General features: G+C 51.6%; 1 protein-coding gene across 2 annotated transcripts in view; it reads right to left on the bottom strand.

Annotated features, from left to right (window-relative positions):
- The window catches only part of GRK3 (G protein-coupled receptor kinase 3), a 114,366-nt gene that overhangs the window by 14,303 nt on the left and 76,836 nt on the right, over window positions 1-23,227 (bottom strand). For both annotated transcript variants that reach the window (XM_028527900.2, XM_036014533.1), the window contains 7 exons: window positions 16,991-17,069; window positions 14,781-14,911; window positions 12,417-12,511; window positions 9,714-9,821; window positions 3,389-3,455; window positions 2,815-2,915; window positions 624-690 (listed from right to left, as the gene is read on the bottom strand). In XM_028527900.2, the coding sequence (XP_028383701.1) occupies window positions 624-690; window positions 2,815-2,915; window positions 3,389-3,455; window positions 9,714-9,821; window positions 12,417-12,511; window positions 14,781-14,911; window positions 16,991-17,069 (648 nt within the window). The remainder of the gene's footprint in view (window positions 1-623; window positions 691-2,814; window positions 2,916-3,388; window positions 3,456-9,713; window positions 9,822-12,416; window positions 12,512-14,780; window positions 14,912-16,990; window positions 17,070-23,227) is intronic.

Below are 23,227 nucleotides of genomic sequence, written 5' to 3'. Positions count from 1 at the left end.
AAGCTGGGCCTCTCGCTCTGAGCGGGCAGGACTGATGAACCACTATTTCTCCACAGCCTGAGTGCACGCAAAAACGAGCCCAGAGCTGATCATCAACATAAAAAAACCCCACCTTTATTTTGGGGTATTTTCCTCATCAATGAGAATACAGAAATATCTTAAAATAGGGGAAGGGAATTATGCTGATGTACTGTCATGTGAATTCTTACACTGTGTGGTACTGGGCTAGAAAGTGTATGGAAGTTTACAACAAAGGTTTCCTGTACATTTTTACATCGAAAAATATAAACATACTGAGATAAGAAGTCAAAAGGATGAGCTAAAGCTAAAAAAGTCTCAGTTATATGGCCATTTGAATTAGCTGGATAACAGCTCCATCTCACCATTTATCAGTTTGTACAGAAAGTATTTTCAAAATGTTTAAATCGGGAAATGGAGAGGCGGCAGTTAGTGAGCTATGCGGAAGTGACCACCCAGCCACACCTGGATGGGACAGCAAGGAGGAGGACACCATGGATGGGAAGCCGGGGTGGGGGGCAGCCGGGTGACCCTGGGACAGACCAGGGAAGCAGACCCGGGAGCATGGTGGTGCCGGGGGTGGCGGTGGGTCCCCCAGGCAGTACCTTTTGTAAGTAGACGTGCTGCCAGTCGACGCCTTTGAAGAAGCTGTGCTCCTTCACTTCCTCTGCACTGGGGGGGAGAGAGGCAGAGCGGTGGTGAGCGAGCGCCTGGAAATCTCAGAAACATTCTGCAGAAATGGGCTCCCATTAGGAACACAGGGGGGTAACTATTTCTGGTTCCTTAAGAGAGAAAGTAAAGAATACTTCCTTCACAGCAACACAGGAAACACTGTGATGTTTTTTTTATTTTATTTTTACTTTTGATTTTAGAGTGGGGAAGGGAGGAAGAAAGAGAGGGAGAGAAACAGCCACCAATTGCCTTTTGTACAAGCCCACAGCCGGGGCATATGTCTTGACTGGGAATCGAACCAGTGACCTTTTGGTTTGTAGGACAATGATCAATCCTCTGAGCCACACTGGCCGGGAACACTGTGATATTTAGAAGTGCTGCAAGTCGAAGCTAGGAATATGGTCCCACATATCATTTATCTGGAACATTTATTCCAGTGTGGGAGTTTTCACAGATTATATATTTATTTATTTTTCCGTAACCATGAGAACAAATTTAAATAAGAATTAAGGAGATTTAGACATTAGAGGGATTTATAGCAATGCCTTAGAGTTACCATAGATAAAATGATAGAAATATGAAGCACCAAATATTTATTTCGAATCAAATTACAAATCTAAAAGAATCCTGTATGCCATGTCCGGGGGGCAGCGGTGTCTTTCCTCATGGAGGGGATGTGACACACACGTCGCACAGGAACTCAGGGCTCAGTACCAGGCGCAGCAGAAACTACGTAATAAACACACTTACATCGCCTTGTAGTGTAAATACTACTTCTTTGTTTGCAACTCTTGAAATCAGCTGATGTGCAAACCATAAAGACTGATAGTGATTACAGAATGGGGAGTAAACAATATCAAGTTGACAACGTAAAAATCAAAATGAAGAATGACAAGCCCTGGCTGGTGTGGCTCAGTGGATTGAGCACCAGCCTGTGAACCAAAGGGTCGCTGGTTCAATTCTTAGCCAGAGCACATTCCTGGGTTGCAGGCCAGGTCCCCAGTAGGGGGCGCATGAGAGGCAACCACACATTGATGTTTCTTTCCCTCTCTTTCTCCCCCCACCATCTAAAAATAAATAAATTAATTAAAAATAAATAAATCTGAGAAACAAAACATAACAAAAAATCAAACAAACAAGAAAACCAAAATTAACAGTGACAAAAACTAGTCAGTGGGAGAGAAGACAACAAAGAAAGGCAGGAGTGGCAAAACCTCAGTTTCATAAAGTAGGAACTCAAGAGACACTGTTTGTAACTGATGGAACAAGGCACCACTGGGTTAAGTCTGTGACTCAAAGCTACAAAGGTCAGGCAAAAGAGAAACCAAAAATAGTGTTTCATTTATTTTGAGAAGGTGGTAGAAAGGGAAGGCTCTGTAGATGGTAATGAGGGAGAGGTATATTGTCATCTATTATAGTAGGAACTGGAAATTTCTGGAGTTAATAAACATGTCTATTACACATTATCTGGCTACCAACATAATATACATACAATATGTACACAAACACATATGCTACTTTAAAATATACACACACACACACACACAGCACACACATACATAACATATGGTTAAAAGCTGTTTCTTATGCAGAGTGAGCCTGGGGGTGGGGAGAGATATGGGGAAGGTCTGTGTTAAGTCTTCCATAAGATTCCAGGCATTCCTGGGTTTTTTTCCTGTTTTTTTGGGAGGGTGGGTGGGTGGGTGTGGAGCTGGGGGGCAGGCAGGAGATGGGCAGAAAGCGTGTGTAAGACGGTGGTTACACAGCAGAGAAAATACGTGAGAACCCAGTCAGGACGTCACACCCCCCCAGGTGCAGACTCGGTCATCACGAGCCGGTGCTGACCACCACTCAACCCTAACCAGATGAATCCTGTAGTATCAGAATTCATTTCCACCACCGACGTGATGGATCTTTAAAGTTAAAACGTTAGCGACTCCTTCAACTCGTCAATTACGAAACCCATGAAACAAACAACACACATAATTTCTCGTCTGATTTCCGCCCCCTGGAACTGAAAGGGAAGACTCGCACGGACCGAAGAGGGAGGATTTCCGACACACACTGAAAACGACCGTTTTGCCTCCTGAGTCAAGATGCCAACAGGCAGACGCGCCAGCCTACCCGCCTCCGTGGCAGCCGAGCCGCTTACTGACTTCCCGCTGCAGCAGGCCCTCCAGCAGGGACCGCAGCTCCGGGGAGAAGGCGTCCGGGAGCTCCACATTCTGTGGGGAGACAACACAGGGTCACAGGTGCGTCCGTGGAAACGGTGCCCGCGCAGCCAACCGGCCGGAGAACACCGTTTCTTGGATAAGGATTGTGTCAAAAATGACAGCTGCGTCACAAATTACTACTTCCTCTTAAGAAGCAAAACGGCTGCTAATCGCTTTGGAAGTCAGTGCACAGGCTGGGGCGAGGGGGGAGAAAGGATCGGGTCTCCCCGCTTTGGTGCATCTCAGTAAGTTTCCCTTTCGTTTGACTTCTTCAGTCTTGCCCTTGATTTTCTATACCTTTTTCCTCCCGATTGTTAGCCCGTCTTGATTTTTGCCTCAGCGTCTATTTCCATTATTATTTTTTCCTTTTTGCAGACTCTTTTAGGGATTGGGCCTTCAGTAATGTATTTAAAGAGAACAAAATTTTGCACCGGTCGTAACGGAAACACGACATTGAATGAAACGAGAGTTTCTGAGACCCTTACCACGGTGAGCGTCATCCGGTCTATTTCGTGCTTGTCCTTGGTCTTATGCTGTCTGAACGGGCTGTGCCTGCGGGGATGAAGACATGCAGCACGGATCACTGGCCGACATTTGGGTGGAGAACTGTGTTCTGTCACCACTCACTCAACACCACAGGACTGCACAAGCCCCCTGGACCTGTCGCTCGCAGACCACACACGGCGGCCAGGTGCGGCAGGCCCCGAAGAGCCAGGCATGTGCGTGCCCACCAGGGCTGCCTGGTCACCCCAGCACTACAGCACGCTTTAGCAAACGAGCTCCAACTGACAATCTGAAATGCCACTAGAGAAATAACTAGCCAACAGGTAGTTGTTAAAAAATGAAAGCCACCTGGCTGGCGTAGCTCAGTGGATTGAGCTTGGGCTGGGAACCAAAGTGTCCCAGGTTCGATTCCTAGTCAGGGTACCTTCCTGGGTTGCAGGCCATAACCCCCAGCAACCGCACATTGAAGTTTCTCTGTCTCTCTCTATCTCTCTCTCCCTCCCTTCCCTCTCTAAAAATAAATAAATAAAATCTTAAAAAAAAATGAAAGCCATTTATACAACATTGGTCACCTAAGTATTTGAGATAGTAAGTTTCATATGGATTTTTTAAGAAAAACGGTTATTAGTCCCTCAAACCACCCAAGCAACTGCGGTCGAACCACAACGTGGCCGAGAGGGAACCGGCAATTCTAGGCAACACCTTCCTCTGGCGACAACAGAGATGCACGAAGAGTTCTGGGGCCGCTCGCTCATTTGTCACTTCGGGAGACCCGGTCCTATTCGTCGGACAACCCGGGTTCGAGGTGTGACTTGGCAGTTTACTGGGCCGTGAGCCGGTCACGTGAACCTCAGGATGGATTTCTTCACCTGCCGACGGGCATCACGCCGCGGACCTCACAGAGACGGCGGAGGGGACACCCAACGCGGCGGGTCCGTGCTAGTGGTAAAGACGGCGGCAGCCCAGAGCGGGCGCCCCGCCCAGCGGCCGTTTGTGAGGCTAAGAGAGAGGAGTCTCACTTTATAAAGTGAGCATCTGCTCGGTACGCTCTGCAGAACAAACTGTTCTCACTCTTTCCCATGCTCTTAAAACCCTGCAGGAGCTGGTCTTTAAAGGGAATCTCAGCATTAGGAGAGTAGTTAACATGCAAATTGGAAAACCACAGCCTTATTTACTTATTGTATTTGAAAATTACATGGCGAGACATTAAATCTTATAGTGAGACACGCCTGTAAAATTAGTAATCCCATGTATACACTTATCTACAAGGCATACGTAACATAACCTGAGGTGAGATTTTATGTAAAACATTTTAAAGTTAACTATATAAAAGGGATTAGAATGTTGAACACACAAATCAATGGGATTTAGAAAAAAACTAAAATTCCACTTATCTCTGCACTACCTACCGCTTACTGCAGCTGATCGGGCCACCGTACTGAATTAAGTTATGCACCGAATCCTCTCTTGAGATTATTACACTTCAGAGCATTTATTACCTTAAATATTTTAATTTTCATTTTGTACAAGAGAGGGCGCTCTCACACTTTATGTTCTTTCTTACCATGCAATGAAATACAAAGTAATTGCCATCTCTTGAAAGCACTAATTTGAAAAAAACAAAATCTAAACAAGGAGAATTAGTACCAAGCAAACACAGGCTAATCTTTGAAACTGATTTTGATCAGAAGTACCCTTTTCACCCTAATTGCTTCCACGGACAAAAAGGTAAGACCACTGCATTTGAAAAGCAAGTAGAATATAAGAGCAAACCGTATTGAGTTGTTATTTATAAGATACTAAGCATTAAAAAAACTAGCATTATTCTTTTATGCAAACTACACAGAGATAGTAGCATGTTCCTGGGTCCAGAGAAAAAGTTCCTGTGTTCAAAGATAGTGTTCAATCTTAGGACAACCGTGGCCTTCCTGCTGGACACAGCTCTTTCCACCAAGTTCCCGGATGTTCGAAAGGGACCATGTGACGTCTCTGAGTTTCTGTGAACCCTACAGCACAGCTCCCGGCTGCAGGGTGGGAGGACCCTACTCGGCTCCTGACCCCGCGTCGTCGCCTGCACCTGCTGCCGGAGGAAAGGGCTGCGCCCCGACACTCTCGGAGGAGGGCTGCTGTGTTCTGAAGGGAACGCCCTGTGCTAACTTGAAGACGCCTCCCGTGAGGCCAGAGGGAGGCTTGCGAGGGAGCTGGAGTCAGAGCTGGTGAGTGAGCCCCCTCCCGGCACACAGGCCCACCGCTCCCGCTCCCACCACTCCCGTTCCCGCGTTACAGATGCAGCTCTTCCCTTGTCCGCTGGAGCAGGAAGGGTCGGAGACACGTTCCCGCTCCCCAGCTCTGTGCCGCGGCGCTGAGAAAGGCTGCGCTTTCCAGTGCAGACCCTGATGCACATCTGTTTCCAATGTGTCCTTGATGACTCTTTGTGAACGAGACCAAAGACTCGGTTTCTATTTCGGAAAACGTTCAAGAAAACCTCCAACGGCAGTAATCGCCACTCGGAGCGAGCACGCGGCGCTGACAGATCCTGCGAGATCGCAGCGGCTCCCCCACGCGGCCCCAGGCCTGTCAACGGCTCCCAGGGCGGGCCCAGTTCCCCGAGAGGCGCAGGCCCCATTCTGGCCGCCCCAGGCGATGTTGTGGGCACCCCATTCCCACGGCGGTGGTCAGATGCGGCTTTGGAATTACAGGCAGAGTGGGAGAGCGGCAACGCTCCCCCACACGAGCTGGGAAATCACTCAAAATGTGATGAATGATGGGCACACGCACACGTACTATATTCACAGTGCAGGGAGTTCAAACATAACACCTTCACCATCGCCAGTGACTAAAACTTCCATCAAAAATTAACTCCAGAATACCAAAATGACTGCGTGTTACATGCATCCTGAACCGCAGCCAATGGCTGTCAAAATATTTACAAACGTTCCTTTTCCCCCTCTCTCTCCATAAGGAACAAACTCCACAGCCTCAGGCAGGGCCCAGCTCTCCCCAGACCACCCCTGGGCTCTCTCCCTGCGTCTGACACCTCTGGGGAGAAAGGACCAATGGTGACAAGCTTACGATCAGGCCACTGTCACTCTGATCCTTTTCTCAAGAGACGTCATACCCAGACTGAGGATCATGACGGCAGTTCCACGCCTGCAGCGTGGACACCTCGTCACACGTGGATGCTCCTCAGTGCCCGACGGAGGCACCTCCGGTGGGAGTCGTGCCCAGCACCCAACCCGTGGCCTCTGAGTGGCTCGGCCCAGCAGCACGGTGAGTCCAGGCGTGCAAACAGGTCCTCGAGCCTGGACAGCTTCCTCACATCCAGGTCCCTTCCGCTCCCGCCCTGAGGCATTCTTCCAGGGGGTCAAGTCGACCCCGAAGCAGCAGGGCACACTGGCGCGTGCAGGAAGAATTCAACCACAGGAAACGGAGGCGAACAAGACCCCTGGTGACCGGGGCGTCCACCTGACTGCCCAGGTGTGGGAGGAGGGCAAGGTCTGCTCTGGAGCAGTGTCCCCTCCTCAGCTGACCTTTTGGGTTGGGGGCGGCAGCTGTCCTGGGCATTAGCAGCAGCCTGGCCTCTGCCTGCTAGGTGCCAGAGGTAGCCCCTCCCCCAGCTGTGACAACCAAAAGTGCCTCCAGGCACTGCCACGCACCCCTGGGGTGGGGGACGAGCGCTGGGTAGTGGCCTGCACGGGGTGGGCTGCTCCCTGCTCTCTGCCCCCTGCCTGGCCTGCTTCAGCCTCCCAGGTCCCTCGTGCTGGGGCTCCCTCTCTGGGAGTGTGAGGGCTGAACAGGATGCTCCACGCACATTTTCAAGGTTCTCCCACTTGCCGCCTTGCGAGAGAGCAGAACAGGTGACATTATCTCTCCATTTACGACTGAGGGGGGAGGGCCCTGAGCGTGGCCCCACCTCTTGCAGCCCCATCCCAGCACTCTGCTTCTGAAAGGCCCGCCACGCAGCCTGCAACGCGGCTCCGGGACACGGCCACCGTGTGAGCCGGCACAGCCCACCAGGCTCCTGATCCCGGTGTGTAAATCCACCTGCTCTCGTGCGAGGTCCTCAAGGACTGACGAGGTCCTCAAGGACTGACGGCCTGTGGCTTCCTTCCACCCCACCCTCCCTCTTTCCCGCCCGCCTTTCCCCGCAGCACCCAGCACAGCCTCGCACATTGTAGGTACTCAGTAAACGCTTACTGAGTTCAACCTAAATCAATTAAGTCAGAAAATATTCCCCCGCCTTTTGGTGTCAGTGCCGAGTCCTTTCCAGTGAACGGCTTCCGAACGACAGACTGGCGTTCGGTCATGAACCCCTGTGGGGAAGAGCCCTCGAATCCAACCCCGTGCACGCCGGCCGGGTTCCTTCCCTGCTGGGCTGAGCAGACGGCCACCGGGCAAGTGACAGGGGGCCTGCTCTCCGTGAGGTAGGACCCGTCTTCATCAGGTGGCTCAACTGCTTGGAGGGCCACTCTGGCGTCCACCTGAAATCCTCTCCCACCCTTCAGGTGCCCGCTCCCTGGGGCTGCGCAGCACGGCTTCTGCCCAATCAGTACTATGGGCGACCCAAGAGCTGGAGGTCCGTTGACCGTCTCCAGCGGGCCGGGATCTCCAGCCCTTTCCCTTCTCGTCCGTCCCATCCCATGCTCATGAGCAACCTCGGGATGCCTTCCTGTCAGCCATGGCTCCTCTAACAGGGCCGCGCTGACCGTGACTCAACCAGGCCCGACACCAGGTACTTCCCCAAGGAATGGATACCTCGCAGGCCCGCACTCCGAACTTGACTTATGGCCAAATGAGACTGAATTCACTTTGTTAACCACAAATCACATTGCCAGACGGTGTTGCGTTCATTCGACAAAAGCCTCGGATCTTTGAAAACCCCTGTTACGCCAGATCATCCCTGATATATATATATATATATATATGCGCATGGACGTTATGACAAACAGAATAGCAATACTAAACAAGATAAACGCGTGCACCAAGCCCCAGACACCAGGCTTTTGTAGGTCTCCTCGCATCGTTTTACTGCAGGTTTCTGAATTGTGAGTCGACCGTTCAACAGCCGAGCTACTTCTCAGTTTTCATCACAATGAACTTCCCGCAGGTGTGCACTCTGGCTCCGACCTCATCTCCAGCGAGGTGACCCAGGTCATGACCCGGGCCAGTCTGCACGCCTTCGCCCAGCACGCGTGAGTCCCTGGGCTGGAAGGATGTTTCGTGTGGAAGTGGCTTTCTCTGATTAGCCTCGCAGAAGCTCTCTAATTAGGTCAGCTAGTCTGATGACATGAATTAAGGCTGCCCAGGCTCCACAGATAGAATAATTCAATCCAGGACCCACAAGCCCTGACTCTCCAGGCAGTAATACAATTTTAGTTCCCAGGCGGGCAGGGCGGGCAGACAACAACTGGACTGTGAGTCCTGGGCGGCAGTGAGGGTGCTCAGGACCTGGCTTGGGGGTGAGAGGTCAGACCCGCCCCCTCTCCAGAATGTGCTAGATACAGTGAGAAGGAGCAGTGGCGCCCAGTGAGGTTTTCCAAGGGAAAAGGGAAAAGTTTAGCAAAATACCAGCCTCGCATGTTCAGAAGAGAAATCGCCAGAGGGAAAATCTTGACTAGGAGCTTTTAACATGAGGTGCTTTTTGTCTCTCTGTGAATTTTTAAATGTCCAGCATGAGAACGTGTTTTGAGAGTGCTTTCATTTCACCATCTTCCCACTGTACGTCACCATTTTGGGTAGTTTAGGATCTTACCCTTAGGTCGGATATAACAAATTAAGCACACAAACTTACACAATTTCATTTTTGTGTTTAAAAAAAAAGCGTGCACCTTAAAACGGCTTCACTGGGGTCTTTACCCACTTTTGTAACCTCAAGATGCCCACAGCCCCTCAGACAACCATGAGGGAGTGATTTCTAAGGGAAAAAACCCCAACACTCTTCAATTACCCACATTTTAAAACAATACTTATTCTCAAACAAGTTGTGTCCATGGAAATATTTCAAAGCAGTCTCATTGTATTTTTAATTAAAAAATGTTTTTGCAGCAGTCTTACTTCACATTTAAGTACGCTGGGATTCCTGTACGGTGTGGATCGGAAACACCACACCGTGAGCTCCCGTCTGCCATCGTGGGCACGAAGCTCCCCCTCCCGTGAGGCAGGAAGAGCCCCGTCCAGACCAGCGTCCGGCCCGGAGACCCCTGCGTGACCAGCAGTCACATGGGGGACCTGGTGCAGCCACACCTGCCCGGGGTCGGCCAGCGTCCACGCCCCGCGGCGGCCCGGGGAAGGGCGCGCTCCACTCACCCTCTGAGAAGCTTGAACAGCATGCAGCCCAGGGAGAACCAGTCGGCACTGCTGTCGTACGCCGTCCCCTTCTGCAGCACCTCCGGCGCCATGTACCCGTGGGTGCCCCTGGGGAGAAGACGGGGTGTGCGCGTTAGCGGAACGTGTCCCCCGGATACGACATCGCCAGCTTACCGGGAGGTCCTGGCACTGCTCTCTCCGAGGCAAACGAGGGACGGGGGCCTCGGAGCTCCCGCACAAACCGGAGTCATCCCACACCCACCGGGGAAACGCTTTCTGTCTTCACTAGTAAAGGAATTAATGTAAATAAACTGCCGTGCAAAACAAATGTGAAGACTCGCCCACTGTCTAGGAGATGGAATCTGATTCTCGCTAGTCCCCTCTCCGAGACAGCCAGAGAGAGCGACAGGTCTGCTGCCCAATCAGGAGCTCTTGTGAGGAGCCATGAGGGACTGGGGGAAAGAGGGGGACATCGGGGGACACAGGGGGGACATCCACTCCCGTGGACCTGCACTCACACACGCTCAGGCAGAGCTACTTCTTTGGAGTCGGACAGAATCGGACTTTAATTCTGGCCCCACGATGCGCCAGGTACGGGACCTTGTTCAAATGACTTAATTTCCCTGAACCTCAGTTTCCACACCATAAAAAAGTCGACAGCGAGAGCCATGATCTACAGGGCTCTTGTGACGGCAACAACCCATTCAAAGCAGCTATAGCCACGCTCGCCCGGGCCAGCCAACGTCCACCCAAGGGCATGGACAGTACTGTGGCCACTGGGCCGCCACCCTGCTCACTGGGCCCTGCCTGGATAGCTCCCTGGGCCGCTGGCTCCAGGCTGGGGGCCCTTCCTGTCCTGGCCCCGCTGCACGGCCAGCACCTAGCGCACGGCCGAGGGTAAGGAATTGCTTGCTGAACGAAGTAGATGACGTAACCCTCAAAACTGTCAAGTGAAGTAAACATCATTGCTCTCTCCTCTTTACAGGGGGAAAAAAACAAGGCTGGCACAACTGCAAGGAGGATTCGAACCCAGATCTGCTGGCTCAAAAGCCTTTGTCCTTAAGTTGCAGCATGCCTTCTTGACTTAAAAATAGAGGAAGTCCTTTCATGTTCCGTCTTTTTAAGTAGCAGCCTCACCACTGTCATGTAAACACGGAGACCAACCTCCCCAATCCCACCCCTGCACAGATGCTGCTCAAACACCGAGACCGGCCCACCTTCCGAGCTGACACGTGAGGTGCAGCAAGGGTGGGGGAGGCTCTCTAAAGGAAAGAAATAACCCACATCCGAAAGTCAATTCCACTGGAAGATTAGCTCCTACGAGCCCTTGAACCCACACGCAGCCGTGGCTTTACTAAATTGAAGAAATCAGCGCACTGAATAGCTGGGGCATTAAAAATTCCAACGACTCTTAAAAATATCTGATGAACTCCCCGGGCGCAGCTCACACAACCACAAGCGGCACTTTCACAGACGTGAAGTGCTGCCCAAATGCTAATGCCTTTATCACCACGCTGCAGAGTCTGCAGAGGGAGAGAAGCCTGTTTACAGAAACGACGCTGCCCGCTGTTAACACACGATTACAGCTTTAAGAGGCGCGTCTGATCTAACGCAGGCCCTCGGAACGCCTTGCAATCCAGAACGTTTTACTTTCAGGCCACAGAAAGCAGGGTCTGTGGTTGATTTTCTGCACACACGCAGGAAATGGGCCTCCTGTGACCGCACGACACAGAGATAAGCGTTAGCTCGAGGGGAAGAATAAAGAGTCGTTTTAAAAGAATGATACATTTAAAAAGAAAAGAGTGCAGCAGAAGTTGTCCGCTTTTCCACAAACTGCACACCTGTCCATACTTTCCACCCACACGAACTGATAACATGAAAGAGATACTCTGTGTCGCGCAGCCCAGAGACACTCCTGCTGTCGTCTGAACAATGCTGGGCTCGGAGGGGTCCCCAGGCCAGTGTCGGCACCCTCCCACTGAGCACGGTCCCCGCCGGACACGGCTCAAGGGCTGCGGAGGGGCCGGGTGCCGGCGGCCGTTCCCCTGCGTGGTCCTTTAGAAGACCGACAGAGTTCTCAAATCCAACAGCACGACCTGCATTAAAAGCTTGAACAAGCAAGTAGATGGTTGGTTTGGTTTTTAATTTAAAAAAAGTATTCCTGATTTCTCCTCAGAAAATAAAAGAGAAAAGTGCTATTTTGAAAAGGAAGGAAGACACAGACAGAGAGAGACACCTGACCCCCGGCCATCCCTGCAGAGGTCCCTGCGGCTGCCCCTGCGCCTGGCACGTCGGCCTCCTCGCTTCTCCCCACCATGGCTGCCAGAGGCCCAGCTGACCTCTGCTGTACGGAGGGGGATGCTGGGGCCCAAGAGGTGGAATGCCTGACCAGGGCCACAGAGCCGGCGGGATCCGGGCCTGCTGCCAGGGCCCCTCTTTCCCACTGACCGCCGGGTCCCCCCACAGTTACCCGGGGTCGCCTGTGCTCCGCGAACAGTGAGAGAGCGCGCACGGCTCTCACCTCCTCTCCCACACCACGGGGTACGGCCCCTCCCTGACCCGGCATGAACATAGAAGGAAAATCACTGATGGCAAGAAAAAACCTGGGGGATGGCGGGGGGACCCATGATAAGGTCGGGGTCTGAGGAAATAAACGAGCTGCATTACAGAAACGAAGCGAAGAGTCGGCGATGCGCTACTCACACACTCGCGTGCGGCTTCTTTTTGGAAAAATCACAGGCGAGACCGAGGTCCGATATCCTAACGTGTCCGTATTCGTCCAAGAGGATGTTTGCTGGCTAAAGAGAAAGAGAAGATGACCTTTGAGAGGGCCCCCCAGAGCCACAGAGCCTCTGGGAACTTCTGAAGCTATGGGCACTTGATATCTCGTTATTTTATCACACTTTCCTCCCAAACACAAACTCTAGCTTTACGTTATCACAACCAAGTAGGGCACCTATAGTATTTCTCCCGTTAACTTCAGCGGAAGAGTGGTGGTGACGACAGAAGCTAAGGGCTCTGCCACTCAGAAAATGAAACACGAGGTGAGGGGGGAGGGGCTGCAGCCACAGTGCATCAGAGTTCGAGAGCACACTGTTTGCACGGAGTCCCGGCCACGCCAGTCCCGATCAAGGTCACTTCTGTTTGTCGGTGCGTGGTCGACACCGGGCCCTACCGCCTGACCAGATACCAGTTTGACCACAGCTCGGGTGAGTGTGCCCGTTAAGATTAGATTCAGTCAGCACAATCATGAAAAAGCGGGCTCCTCTCCCTAATACACATCGAATTACTGTCATCTTAATATTTTTCTGCTGGAGATCAACTATTGTTTTGCATGAAATAAAAAATAATGGCATGCTATTATAAAAAGGGAGCATGAATAATCATGAGTGATTAGAATTAAGTTGGAACAGAAATTAAATAATGCCACTGTCTACTGAATAGCTTAGAAAACAAAACTACAGCAGAAAGATGATGAGAAACCGGCTACAGATGCAAATTAAAATGTATTACAATAGCGCTTTATGGGCCTTTGGCATGCGTTTGATTCTTCTGCAAAGCTCACATGAGGAAGGAAAAGGTCGCGTGCCAGCCACTGTCTACTTATTTCTGATTCGATGAAAGTAACATGTTTTTCTTCTCTATGCTCATGTGAGAACTAAAGGAATCATTCTTTAACTTGGAAGAAAGCGTTAAAATTTACTAAGTATTTCATGACAAAGACAATGTGCTAAAAAATAAAATAGTTTAGGGTCACAACAGGTAACCATAAAAAGCAAATCAAAATGTGTTTGCTTCCTGGAGGAAAGACGGTGACCTGTGACCTGTGCCCTGCCGTTGGCTGCCTCTGGTTCATTCGAGCAGGAATCTGAGATGGGAGGCACACATGGTCCCCCTGGGTGCTGGCCTCCCACTGGGAAGTGGTCACTGCCATCATTTTCTTCTCCGTGTCCCCGAAACCCTTCTGTACCTGCCCGTCCGCTTCCACAATGCACCGTGGCCCCTTCTACGCTGCGGGCCAGGTGCGTGTGGTGCGGGCCAGGTGCGTGTGGTGCAGCTGCCCTGAGCAAACCCTGAGCCCCCGGGGACCGCTGCCCCCGGGGCCACGCATCGTGGCCAGAATGGGAAAACTCAGAATAGACTCATTTTACTTTTTCAACTCCAGTGAGCTTTTCAAAATGTGTTTGTTTATGCATGTAACACCCCCTTCTGCCTCTCCCCCAAGTTAGCAACCATCAGCTTGTTCTTCTCCATGGGTCTGTTTCCGTTTATCCGTTTGTTTTGTGCATTTGTTTAGATTCCACATGTAGGTGAGATCCTACTGCATTTGTCTTTCTCTCTCTGACTGATTCCACCTAATACCATCTTGGGTCCATCTACGTTGGTGCAAATGGCAAAATTTTGTTCTTTTTTACTTTATTTTTTTATTTACTTTTTTTTTTGTTAATTTACTTGCTTTCAAAGTCCAGGGAGATTTTAAAGCAAACGAGAACAGAAGCCCAAGAACAGCACGCTGGGGCTACGTAGTTCTAGGATGGAAAAATGGACCCATCCATGGTTCTCCGGGTGACCTTGGAACGAAGCCATCTGGGAAGCTCTGCAGGCCGCCCCGCCCCGCCTGGGGTGCGCTGGGACTCGGCCACTCTCCGTCTTGGGTCACCAGTGAGAGTCCCGTGAGACGAATGTTCTTTGCCTGTTATCTCTGCCCATCCCCAGTTCTAACCCAGAGCCAGGACCAGAGCAGTTGCTTAGTGAACATGAACTGAATGACAATTAACTGTGAAATGAGCTCCGCCAAAAAAAAAACTCCCACCCTGCTTTCCCTGAATTCACCAACTCCCGTTTCCGAATGAGAGTATGAGCTGCACCAGGCACGGTGGCAGGCGCTGAGGTGACAGGGACAACTAGGACAGAGTTCAGAGTCGGGAAGAGGCAGGTGTCACACAGATGACAAGGTCTTCAGGGAGACGAGGAAAGTGGCAGGCCGCAGTGGAGGACCGGGGCTGCCTGGAGGGTGCAGACCCAGGGGCAGGCCTCCCCCGCCTTCCCCTCCCCCGCCTCCCTCACCTTCAGGTCTCTGTACACCACGAAGCGGCTGTGCATGTGCTCCAGCCCCAGGATGATCTCGGTGGCGTAGAAGCGCATCTCCTTCTCAGAAAACACCCCGTGCTGGGAGAGGTGGTAGTGCAGGTCGCCCCCTGGAGGCGGAGACGCAGAATTTAACCCAATAATCGTCGTCCTAAATAGTCACAGTGTAACAAAAGAAGTCTGCTTCGTCTACAGGCCTATCTTTGATTTCTGCGGTCTGACAAAACGCTTTAAAAATTAAAGAGAAAAGTTGAACACGGAGAAGACTTAGAAGCAGCGCTGGCTGGGACCGCACAGAACGGAGCCATCGTTCTCAGGCTGGTCCCAGAAACACCCCCGGGCGGGGGAGCTGTTCTGTTTTGATCCCCCAAATCCCATCTGATAACTGACTCGACCTACATGCAGCCATGCAGCAGCTGTCTCAGCAACCGGCTCTATGGACAAACCACAAACAGACAGACAGATAATAAACTGGTCGTACTGATAGACAGTTCATAAAGCAAGTGACAGTAAAACTTTTGAAATTTATCTTTCATTTACAGTTGACGCACCGTATCATATTAGCTTCAGGTGCACAACACAGGAGTTAGACATTTATGTAATTTACAAAGGGATCACTTCGGTGAGCCTAGCGCCCACCTGACACCACACGCAGTGACTGCAGTGTCACTGGTTATATTCCCTGTGCTGTTCTTCACGTCCCCGTGAGTATTTTCATACCTCGCAACTTGTTCTTAATTCTTGCACCTTTTCTACCCTTTCCTCTAACCACCCTCCCGTCGGGAGAGGAGAGTTTCTGTTTTGTTTGTTTGTTTGTTTTGCTTTTTAGATTCCACTTATCAGTGAAATCACATGGTGTCTGTCTTTCTCCAGCTTTTTCAGTTAGCGTCATACCCTCCAGGTCCATCTGTGTTGTCACAAGTGGTAAGATTTCCTTCTTTTTTATGGCTGAGTGACACTCAGTTGTACAAATACACACCACACCTTCCTTACCCATTCGTCCACTGACGGACACTTAGGATGCTTCCACATCTTGACTACGGTAACTAGATACAGTAAAACTTTAACTGGTAAAATCCCGGTAGGGTTATTTGGGTGTCCCCAGAAAAGTTCTCCCAACTTTGCTATGGGTTTGACATTTTTCATACCAAAGTGCTGGAAAAAGCAAATAGTCCCACGGCCCAATGCTACAGAGTCAGAAAACGCCACCAGCAGGGAGAGAGACCGTTTCTGTGAACCCGAGCGGCAAGCGTCCATCGATCTGCAGAAGTTACTGTGTGTCTGACTTGAATGCTCCGGCTTCTGGGAGTACTGTACCCCCTGCCCACACACACACACACGTGTTCCTGCACAACCAGGATTACAGGGTCCGGGTCGGCTCCCAGCCCCCCGCTAGGCGAAGGGAACGCCACGTGGACCTCTCTCACCACCGACTGGCGCTGCCTGTTCTGACGGTCACAGGAACAGCGTCACCCAGAACGCGTGCTGCCGTGTCTGGCTGCTGCTGTTCATCGTTATGTCTGTGACAGTCCCTCGTGCTGGTGGACAGGTCCAGGCTTCAACACTCAGAACACAGTAAAACTTCGCACGAAGTTCAAAAAGGGCCCTTACCTTGTTGAACTGTATGCCTTTTCACTTCAGCTCGTTACTAAAAACACTTTCAGTATATACAATGCCACTTTCTGCTAGCAGACACTATTGCTCTAACTACCCTTTCCCAGCGTTCTCAGGGCCCTCATTCATTCCCAGTTTAACAGATCGATGTCGAGCGGATCTGGGCTGAAGGCACAGAAAACTGGGCTCAAATCCTTCGAAGCTGGTTTTCAAATACGTTTAACTAACATTCTCACGAGATATTTCATTCCTGAAAGTTGAGGGTCAGGAAGACAAGCTAATTAGCGATCGGAGCCAGCTGCGGTCCAGAAAATCAAGTTTCACTGTCAGTATTTTAGGAAAAGCTTTTCAAGAAAATGCCACTTCCTGGGGAAGGACTGGGAGGGCCGGGGGGAAACCACGGCCCACATTTTTAAATGAATTCTAACTAAAAATCGCAGCGTCAAAAGTTTCCTTAACCTTCAGGAAGCAACTCGTTGTCAGAAGGGCCCCGACCCCCCCGCCCGACCACTCGCCGAGATTCCACGGCACAGCCAAGCCCCTCGGGGCGCCTGGGCCCCGCCGGCCCCGCTCACCGTTCATCAGGTCCAGGATGAAGCAGAGCTTGTCCGGGGTGTGGAAGGCGTAGGTCATGCAGACGATGAAGGGGCAGTCCTAGGGTGAGAAGACGCAAGGAGGGGTGAGAAAAGCGAAGGCTTCCCTGAGAAGCGCCCCGACCACCGGATGCCACCGACGGGTCTGTGCAGCCACGCTGAGCAGAGACGCTGTGCCCCCCCCCCTCGATGGCGACTTCGAGGGCACAGGGAAACGGGTCCGGGTTCACGGTCAAATGCACAGAGACACGGCGACACGAAATGGAGCGGAGGAACTCAAAGGTCCTCGCTCACCAAACTCAATCGCGGCTCTTCTGGCTACAACTCCAAAAGACTCGGTTCTACAGAAAAACATCACTGCCCTGCCAGTCTTTCTTTGGCCTGCATTTGCTTTTGGTGGGTCACATACCCGTTTCGATCTTCACTTCTAAAGCTGGAACGCTGTACTGTTTGTGTGTGTGTGTGTGTGTGTGTGCGCGCGCGCGCGTGTGTGGAGGGGGGGGAGGGGCGGTGTGTAAAGCTCTCTTTGCCCGACTGCCCTGAAACACTGAGAATAAAAGTAAAACTAAATTCCCTTTGGAAAGCGCAAAACTGTACCAGGGTCAGGGACTGAATAACTCAGCTGCGACTATGTCCATTTTCCCCAAATTAACCTATAGATTCCCTGCAATGCTAATTAAAATAAAACTGACATGCTGACTCTAAAATTTACGTGGTGACGGAGACAGAAAACAAAGCTGGAAAACCCACAGTGCCGGGCAACAAGACTTATTATAGCCAACCAGAGAGCGCGGCAAGTAACCCAAGGACACACGGATAGGCAGTGGACTAGAACAGAGCCCTGAAACGGCCCCACACGTGAGCGGTCCGTGTACTTGTGACCCAGTGGCAAAGAGAGCTGGGGGAGTGGCCTCTTCCACCGCTGGTGCTGCGGCAAGTGGGTTTCTGGGCAGTGAAACTGACCATGTCCCCTGCCTCGCACCACACTGAAGTCCACTGTGGGCAGGTACACGTTGAAAGGTAAAACAATAATGCTTCTAGAAGAGAACAAGAGAGAGTGTCTTCCCTGGCAGGTGCAGCTCAGTGTCTGAGTGGGGGCCTCTGGATCAAAGGGTCACTCACTGGTTTGATGCCCAGTCAGGGCACATGCCTGGGTTGCAGGCAGGGTCCCCAGTAGGGGGCGCGGGAGATGCAACCACACATTGATATTTCTCTCCCTCTTTTTCCCTTCCCCTCTCTAAAAAGTAAATAAATCTGAAAACAAAAAAAAAAAGAGAAAGTATCTTCATGATCTTAGGGTAAATATCTCCTCAACAGGCCACAAGAAAGCACTAACAATAAAACATTGATAAACTGGACCAAACAAAACTAAGAATGTCTGCCCTTCAGAAGGCACCATTAAGAGAGTAAAAAGACAAGGCACAGAATTGGGAGAAAATATCTGTAATCCATAAATGCAATAAGGCCTCTTATTTAGAATATATAGAAAACCCTTGTAAATCAACGAAGAAAAAAAGCAATCAACCCAATGGGAAAATGGCAAATGACATGACAATAGTAGTTGCACGGGCACTTCATGCGAGCGGCTAGCAATGGCCCGCAAGCCTGTGCACAGAAGCTAACCTCAGTTGTCCCCAATTAAACACAAATTAAGAATCACAGCGTGCCGTCGCTCGGACTCGCAGACGCTCAGATCAGAAAGACTGACAACGCCACATGATGGGAAGGCAGGGAGTGAGCGGAGGGTCTGCACGCGGCTGCGAGGAGAGTCGATGGAACAGCACTCTCACCGCTGGGGGCTGGCCCCGGCCAAAGCTGAGCGCCGCCTGCAAACTCGGAGCGGCACGTCCACTCCGGGCCGTCCACTGCATGGGAACCGGTCCTTGTGTGCGCCTAGGGGCCTGCACGGGCCTGCTCCTCCCAGCACTGCTCGAAATGGCCCAAACCAGGAAACAGCCCAAATGCCTACCAGGTTAGAACAGATCCCTGAATCGTGGAATACCGGAGCACAAGGGTCAGCTGACTTTTTCTACCAAGGGCGGGACAATAAGGATTTCAGGCCCTGCAGGCCCCTTCAGTCTCTGTCACATACTCTTTGCTTATTTTCTTTGCAGCTCTTTAAAAACATCAAAACCATCCTTACTGCATGGGCTGCACAAAACAGGCCACCAGCCGGATCTGGCCCACCGGCTGTACACAGCTGGCCGACCCCCGTGTTTAGCAAGGGAACACACTGTGGTCGAGGGCGACAACACGGATGGGTGTCACAAGCAACGCCGGATGACAGGAGCCAGTCACAAAAGAGAACGTTTACACCAAGTTCAAACACAGGGAAGGCTACATGATGGCGTCAGAGTTAGTCCGGGCGTGGGGAATGGGGCTGCGCGGGGCTGTGGGTGGAGGCTCCTGGAGCCCCGGTGACTTTCTGTCCTGCGGCCCGGGTGCTGGGCACACACACGCACGGCCCCCTGGGGAAACCCCTCAGTGCTACGGCCACGCCCTCTAACTGGGTCTGCACAGACTCTGTAAGTACAGCGGGCACTTGCCACTCTACTGATTCAAATACAAGATGGCACAGGGGATCTCTATCCACTTTTTTTAAAGATTTTATTTATTTATTTTTAGAGAGGGAAGGGAGGGAGAAAGAGAGAGAGAAACATCAATGTGCTGTTGCTGTGGGCTGTGGCCTGCAACCCAGGCATGTGCCCTGACTGGGAATCAAACCTGGGACACTTTGGTTCGCAGCCTGCGCTCAATCCACTGAGCTACGCCAGCCAGGGCTTCTATTCACTTTTTTTTAACAGAAATAATCTGTAACTAGAATTCACGTTGCTCAAACCTCTGTGTGAAGGGCCTCCAGATAAACTTGAGTTCACAGATTCCTATAAACTAAAGATGCATAAACTTGAACTCCATCTCCAGACATCTTTTGGAGGAAATGACTTCAGAATGAATTACAAAATTCATTTTGTGGTTACCTAGTTTTCCTTAGAGTTCTGTTGAGAGAGTATTAGTGTTTCCTGATTTCAAGATCTGTTTTTAAATCTTTATTGTAATTTTTTCCCATTACCATTTAGTCCCATACACCCCACCCCCAGCACTCACGGCACCACTGCCCATGGCCTTGAGCCCTTTCTCCTTCCTCGCTCAGTCCCTCCACCCCCAACCTCCCCCACACTAGCTGTCATCTGCTCTCCATCTATGAATCTTCCAAGTCTGTTTTGTTTTAAATTGATAAAATAAAGATGTGAGCATTTTTTATTCAAAGCCATGTGACCCTTGGGTGGGGGGCACCGTCCCACTTGGAAACCCACCCACATCTCCCTCGTGGCGCTCCTTCCTGAATGGGGTTCTCCACAGGCCCCGGTTTCTGGTCTGTGAGCACTTCAGCCGCAGAGCGGAGACGTGGGTGGACCCAGAACTCAGCAAAGCCACGGCCTTTCCTAGCTTGGGGCAGCAACTGCGCTCGCTTCACCGAGGGGGCGGGCAGCCCCCCCCCAGGGGTGTTTCTGAAGATGACAGTACACGACCTTGGTTCAGGACGGTGCTGAGCACACGCCCAAAGGTTCAAGTGTACTTAAGAGAAATCAGGTTATTAAGGATGGGCGTGAATTGTAGATCTAGAATCCTAGGCTATCTGAGTAGAAAGGGCCCTTTAAAAAAACTACCTGGTTCGACTTCTTTATTTTAAAGATGAGGAAGCTAAAACCCCAAAAAAGGGGAAATGACGTGCCTGAGGTCACAGAGAAAGTTGGTCTCTGGCCAACACGCGAACCCCATGCCTCCTGACCCTCTGCAGGGCTCCTCTGTGAGGCCTCGTGGAGAAGCAGGACCTACACCGCGACGTGAGCTCGGACCCCGGCTATTTGCCCCCCACCCCCACCAGAGCTCCCTGGCCGGACACCTCCCCTCTCCAGGCTGAGCAGCTGCCACACGGAGTCCCACGGGGGCTCTGGGACACAAAGAACCAAACCCTGACCGACGAGAGCCAACAGGCAGCAACCGAATGAGCGGCGCTGGCACAGTTCCCAGGGTACCTACCGGTAAGGTGTTCTGTCTTGATGACAGATAAAGGTCAACAAGAACTAGTGAGTTTTTAGAGGCACAGCCTTAAATAAAGTTCCTCAGCAAAGAACTAACTGTCTTTGATTTCCTGTTGGCAGTAAGCGAAAGGGCTGAGTTTTGCAGCAACTCTGTATGAAACTGCGATAAAACAGACCGTGAAGGGTTTCTCTAAGAAACGTCTCCACTTCGCAGGCAGAGGGAGCTCCTCAAGCAGCAGGCACGGCTCATTACGTTACCTTCCCCCTGCACACACCCAGTCTCCAACTGCTGTCAGATTTTTAAAATCCTCAGCGTTGGCCCGGAAAGCTCTCCACGGTGTGGTCCGGTCTGGCCTGTGCCTGCTTCTCTCTCTCCAGCTCCATCTTGCGCTACTCACCCCAGCATGTCTGAGCCCCGCTCTGCGGCCTTCCCTCCGGTCCCCAGTGCCCCCTGCTCGGGACCGGACGTGCTCGGGACCAGACGCGCGCTGGCACCTCCTGAGACCTCACGGGAACGCTCCCTGACAACATCTCCACTCTGGTAAGTGCCTGCCTGGCACTGCGCCCTCACCGTTCACAGCTCTGCCCATGTGTCCCGATCCCCCTTGCGCTTCTGGGCTGATCTGAATACCACCGCCCTCTCTCGGTCCCCATGCAGCTCGATGAGAGCTAGGAGCAAAGGCTCCTTCTGGGACCCCCGCCCCACGGCAGAGCGTCGGGCACGGTCAAGGTCCTCGGCTGCGCTCTCCCCAGCCACGGGCGCACTCACTCTGCCTCTCGAACACGACAGCCCTCGTTACGACACACGGAGTACAGGGTAAAGCCGGCAGCAGCCCTTCCCAGCAGTGCAACATCCCACTTGACATTGAAAGGAAAAAAAAAAACCCCACCCTTCCCATAAGAAAATAAACAATAAAAAAACCTATCATGAGTGACTGCAGCTCAGAGTCACACCACTATCTTAGAACATCATGTTGATAAAGGCTGATTTAAAGCTGAGCCTCATGAGGCCATTTTAAACTGAAGATCACTGAGAACCTAGAAACAGTGGCTTCTGGTTAGCGAAAACAATGCCAAATAATTTTATTACAGCTCTTTTGGTTAAGTGTTATATTTATATATATATTAACACAAACTGAACAGTTTTGGTATTTGAATAAACATATAAACTCCTTTAAATTAGTTCAAAGCAGTAATCCAATAAAACCCCGAATTTCTACTTATCTCCCCCTTAGCTGAGCGCGTGTAACACTGCTACACGAAAACCGCGTGGATACTTCGCCAACACCCACAACTGCTTCCCGCAGGCTTTCTTGAGACTGCGTGTCCGAGGCTTCGAGAAAACTCATCAGACACGAACACCCCCTAATCGCCGACACTCTGCAGTGAGCGCACACCGCTGTGCGGAGTTTAAGACAGACATTTTGGCTGAAATCAGACGCCGGAGCCGCGCACAGCGAGTCCACTCGGGGGCGCAGGCTGCTCAGCTCCCATTCCGATGGACGGAAAACTCGGTCCGCGCACAGGCCAGTGGCTCTGACCTGAAGCGCTCAGCGCCCACACGCTGGGCGGTCGAGGCGCATAGCCAGGAAGGGTTTACAGCTGTGGCATCCTCGCTTGTGCGAGTCCAGCTAAGTTACGACGCTCTTTTGCTTCAACAGCAGAGAGCCCTTCCAGAACCATTAAAACTAATGCTAGAACACCATTAGCCACAATGCAATCAGCACAGGCGATACACGAAAAGCACGGGGCCCGGACAGGGATGGTCAGAAGGGAACCCTGGGAGTGTGCCGGGAAGCCAGGGGCTTTGGGTAAGGAAATTAACCTCCTGGGTCTCCGGTTCCCGGCCTATTAGACGAGAGAGATTCTTTGATTCACCATTAGAATCCGGTTCTTCCAAACCCTCGGGGTGAAGATGACCTTATTTAGGACCCAGTCGTGGTAGGGGGAGGCCCCCCCACACCTCACTGCGTGAAAGCCTTCCTATGCAAATCCATGTGGGAACTGTGCAGCTCGGGTCTGACCACTCCAGGCTCGCTGCCTCCCTTTCCTTCCAGCCCCGCCCCCCGGCCTCCGAGAACACTGGCCCCCAGGCCCACGGGCGGGAAGGGCACGCCCAGGTGTCTGGGGTAGGGAGTGGTTCTGGAGGGGCCTTTATACACATCTGTCCAAGTAA

This window comes from Phyllostomus discolor, chromosome 13 (genome assembly GCF_004126475.2).
Source record: "Phyllostomus discolor isolate MPI-MPIP mPhyDis1 chromosome 13, mPhyDis1.pri.v3, whole genome shotgun sequence".
Lineage (NCBI taxonomy): Eukaryota > Metazoa > Chordata > Mammalia > Chiroptera > Phyllostomidae > Phyllostomus > Phyllostomus discolor.
This window is presented reverse-complemented; position numbering and strand designations above follow the sequence as displayed.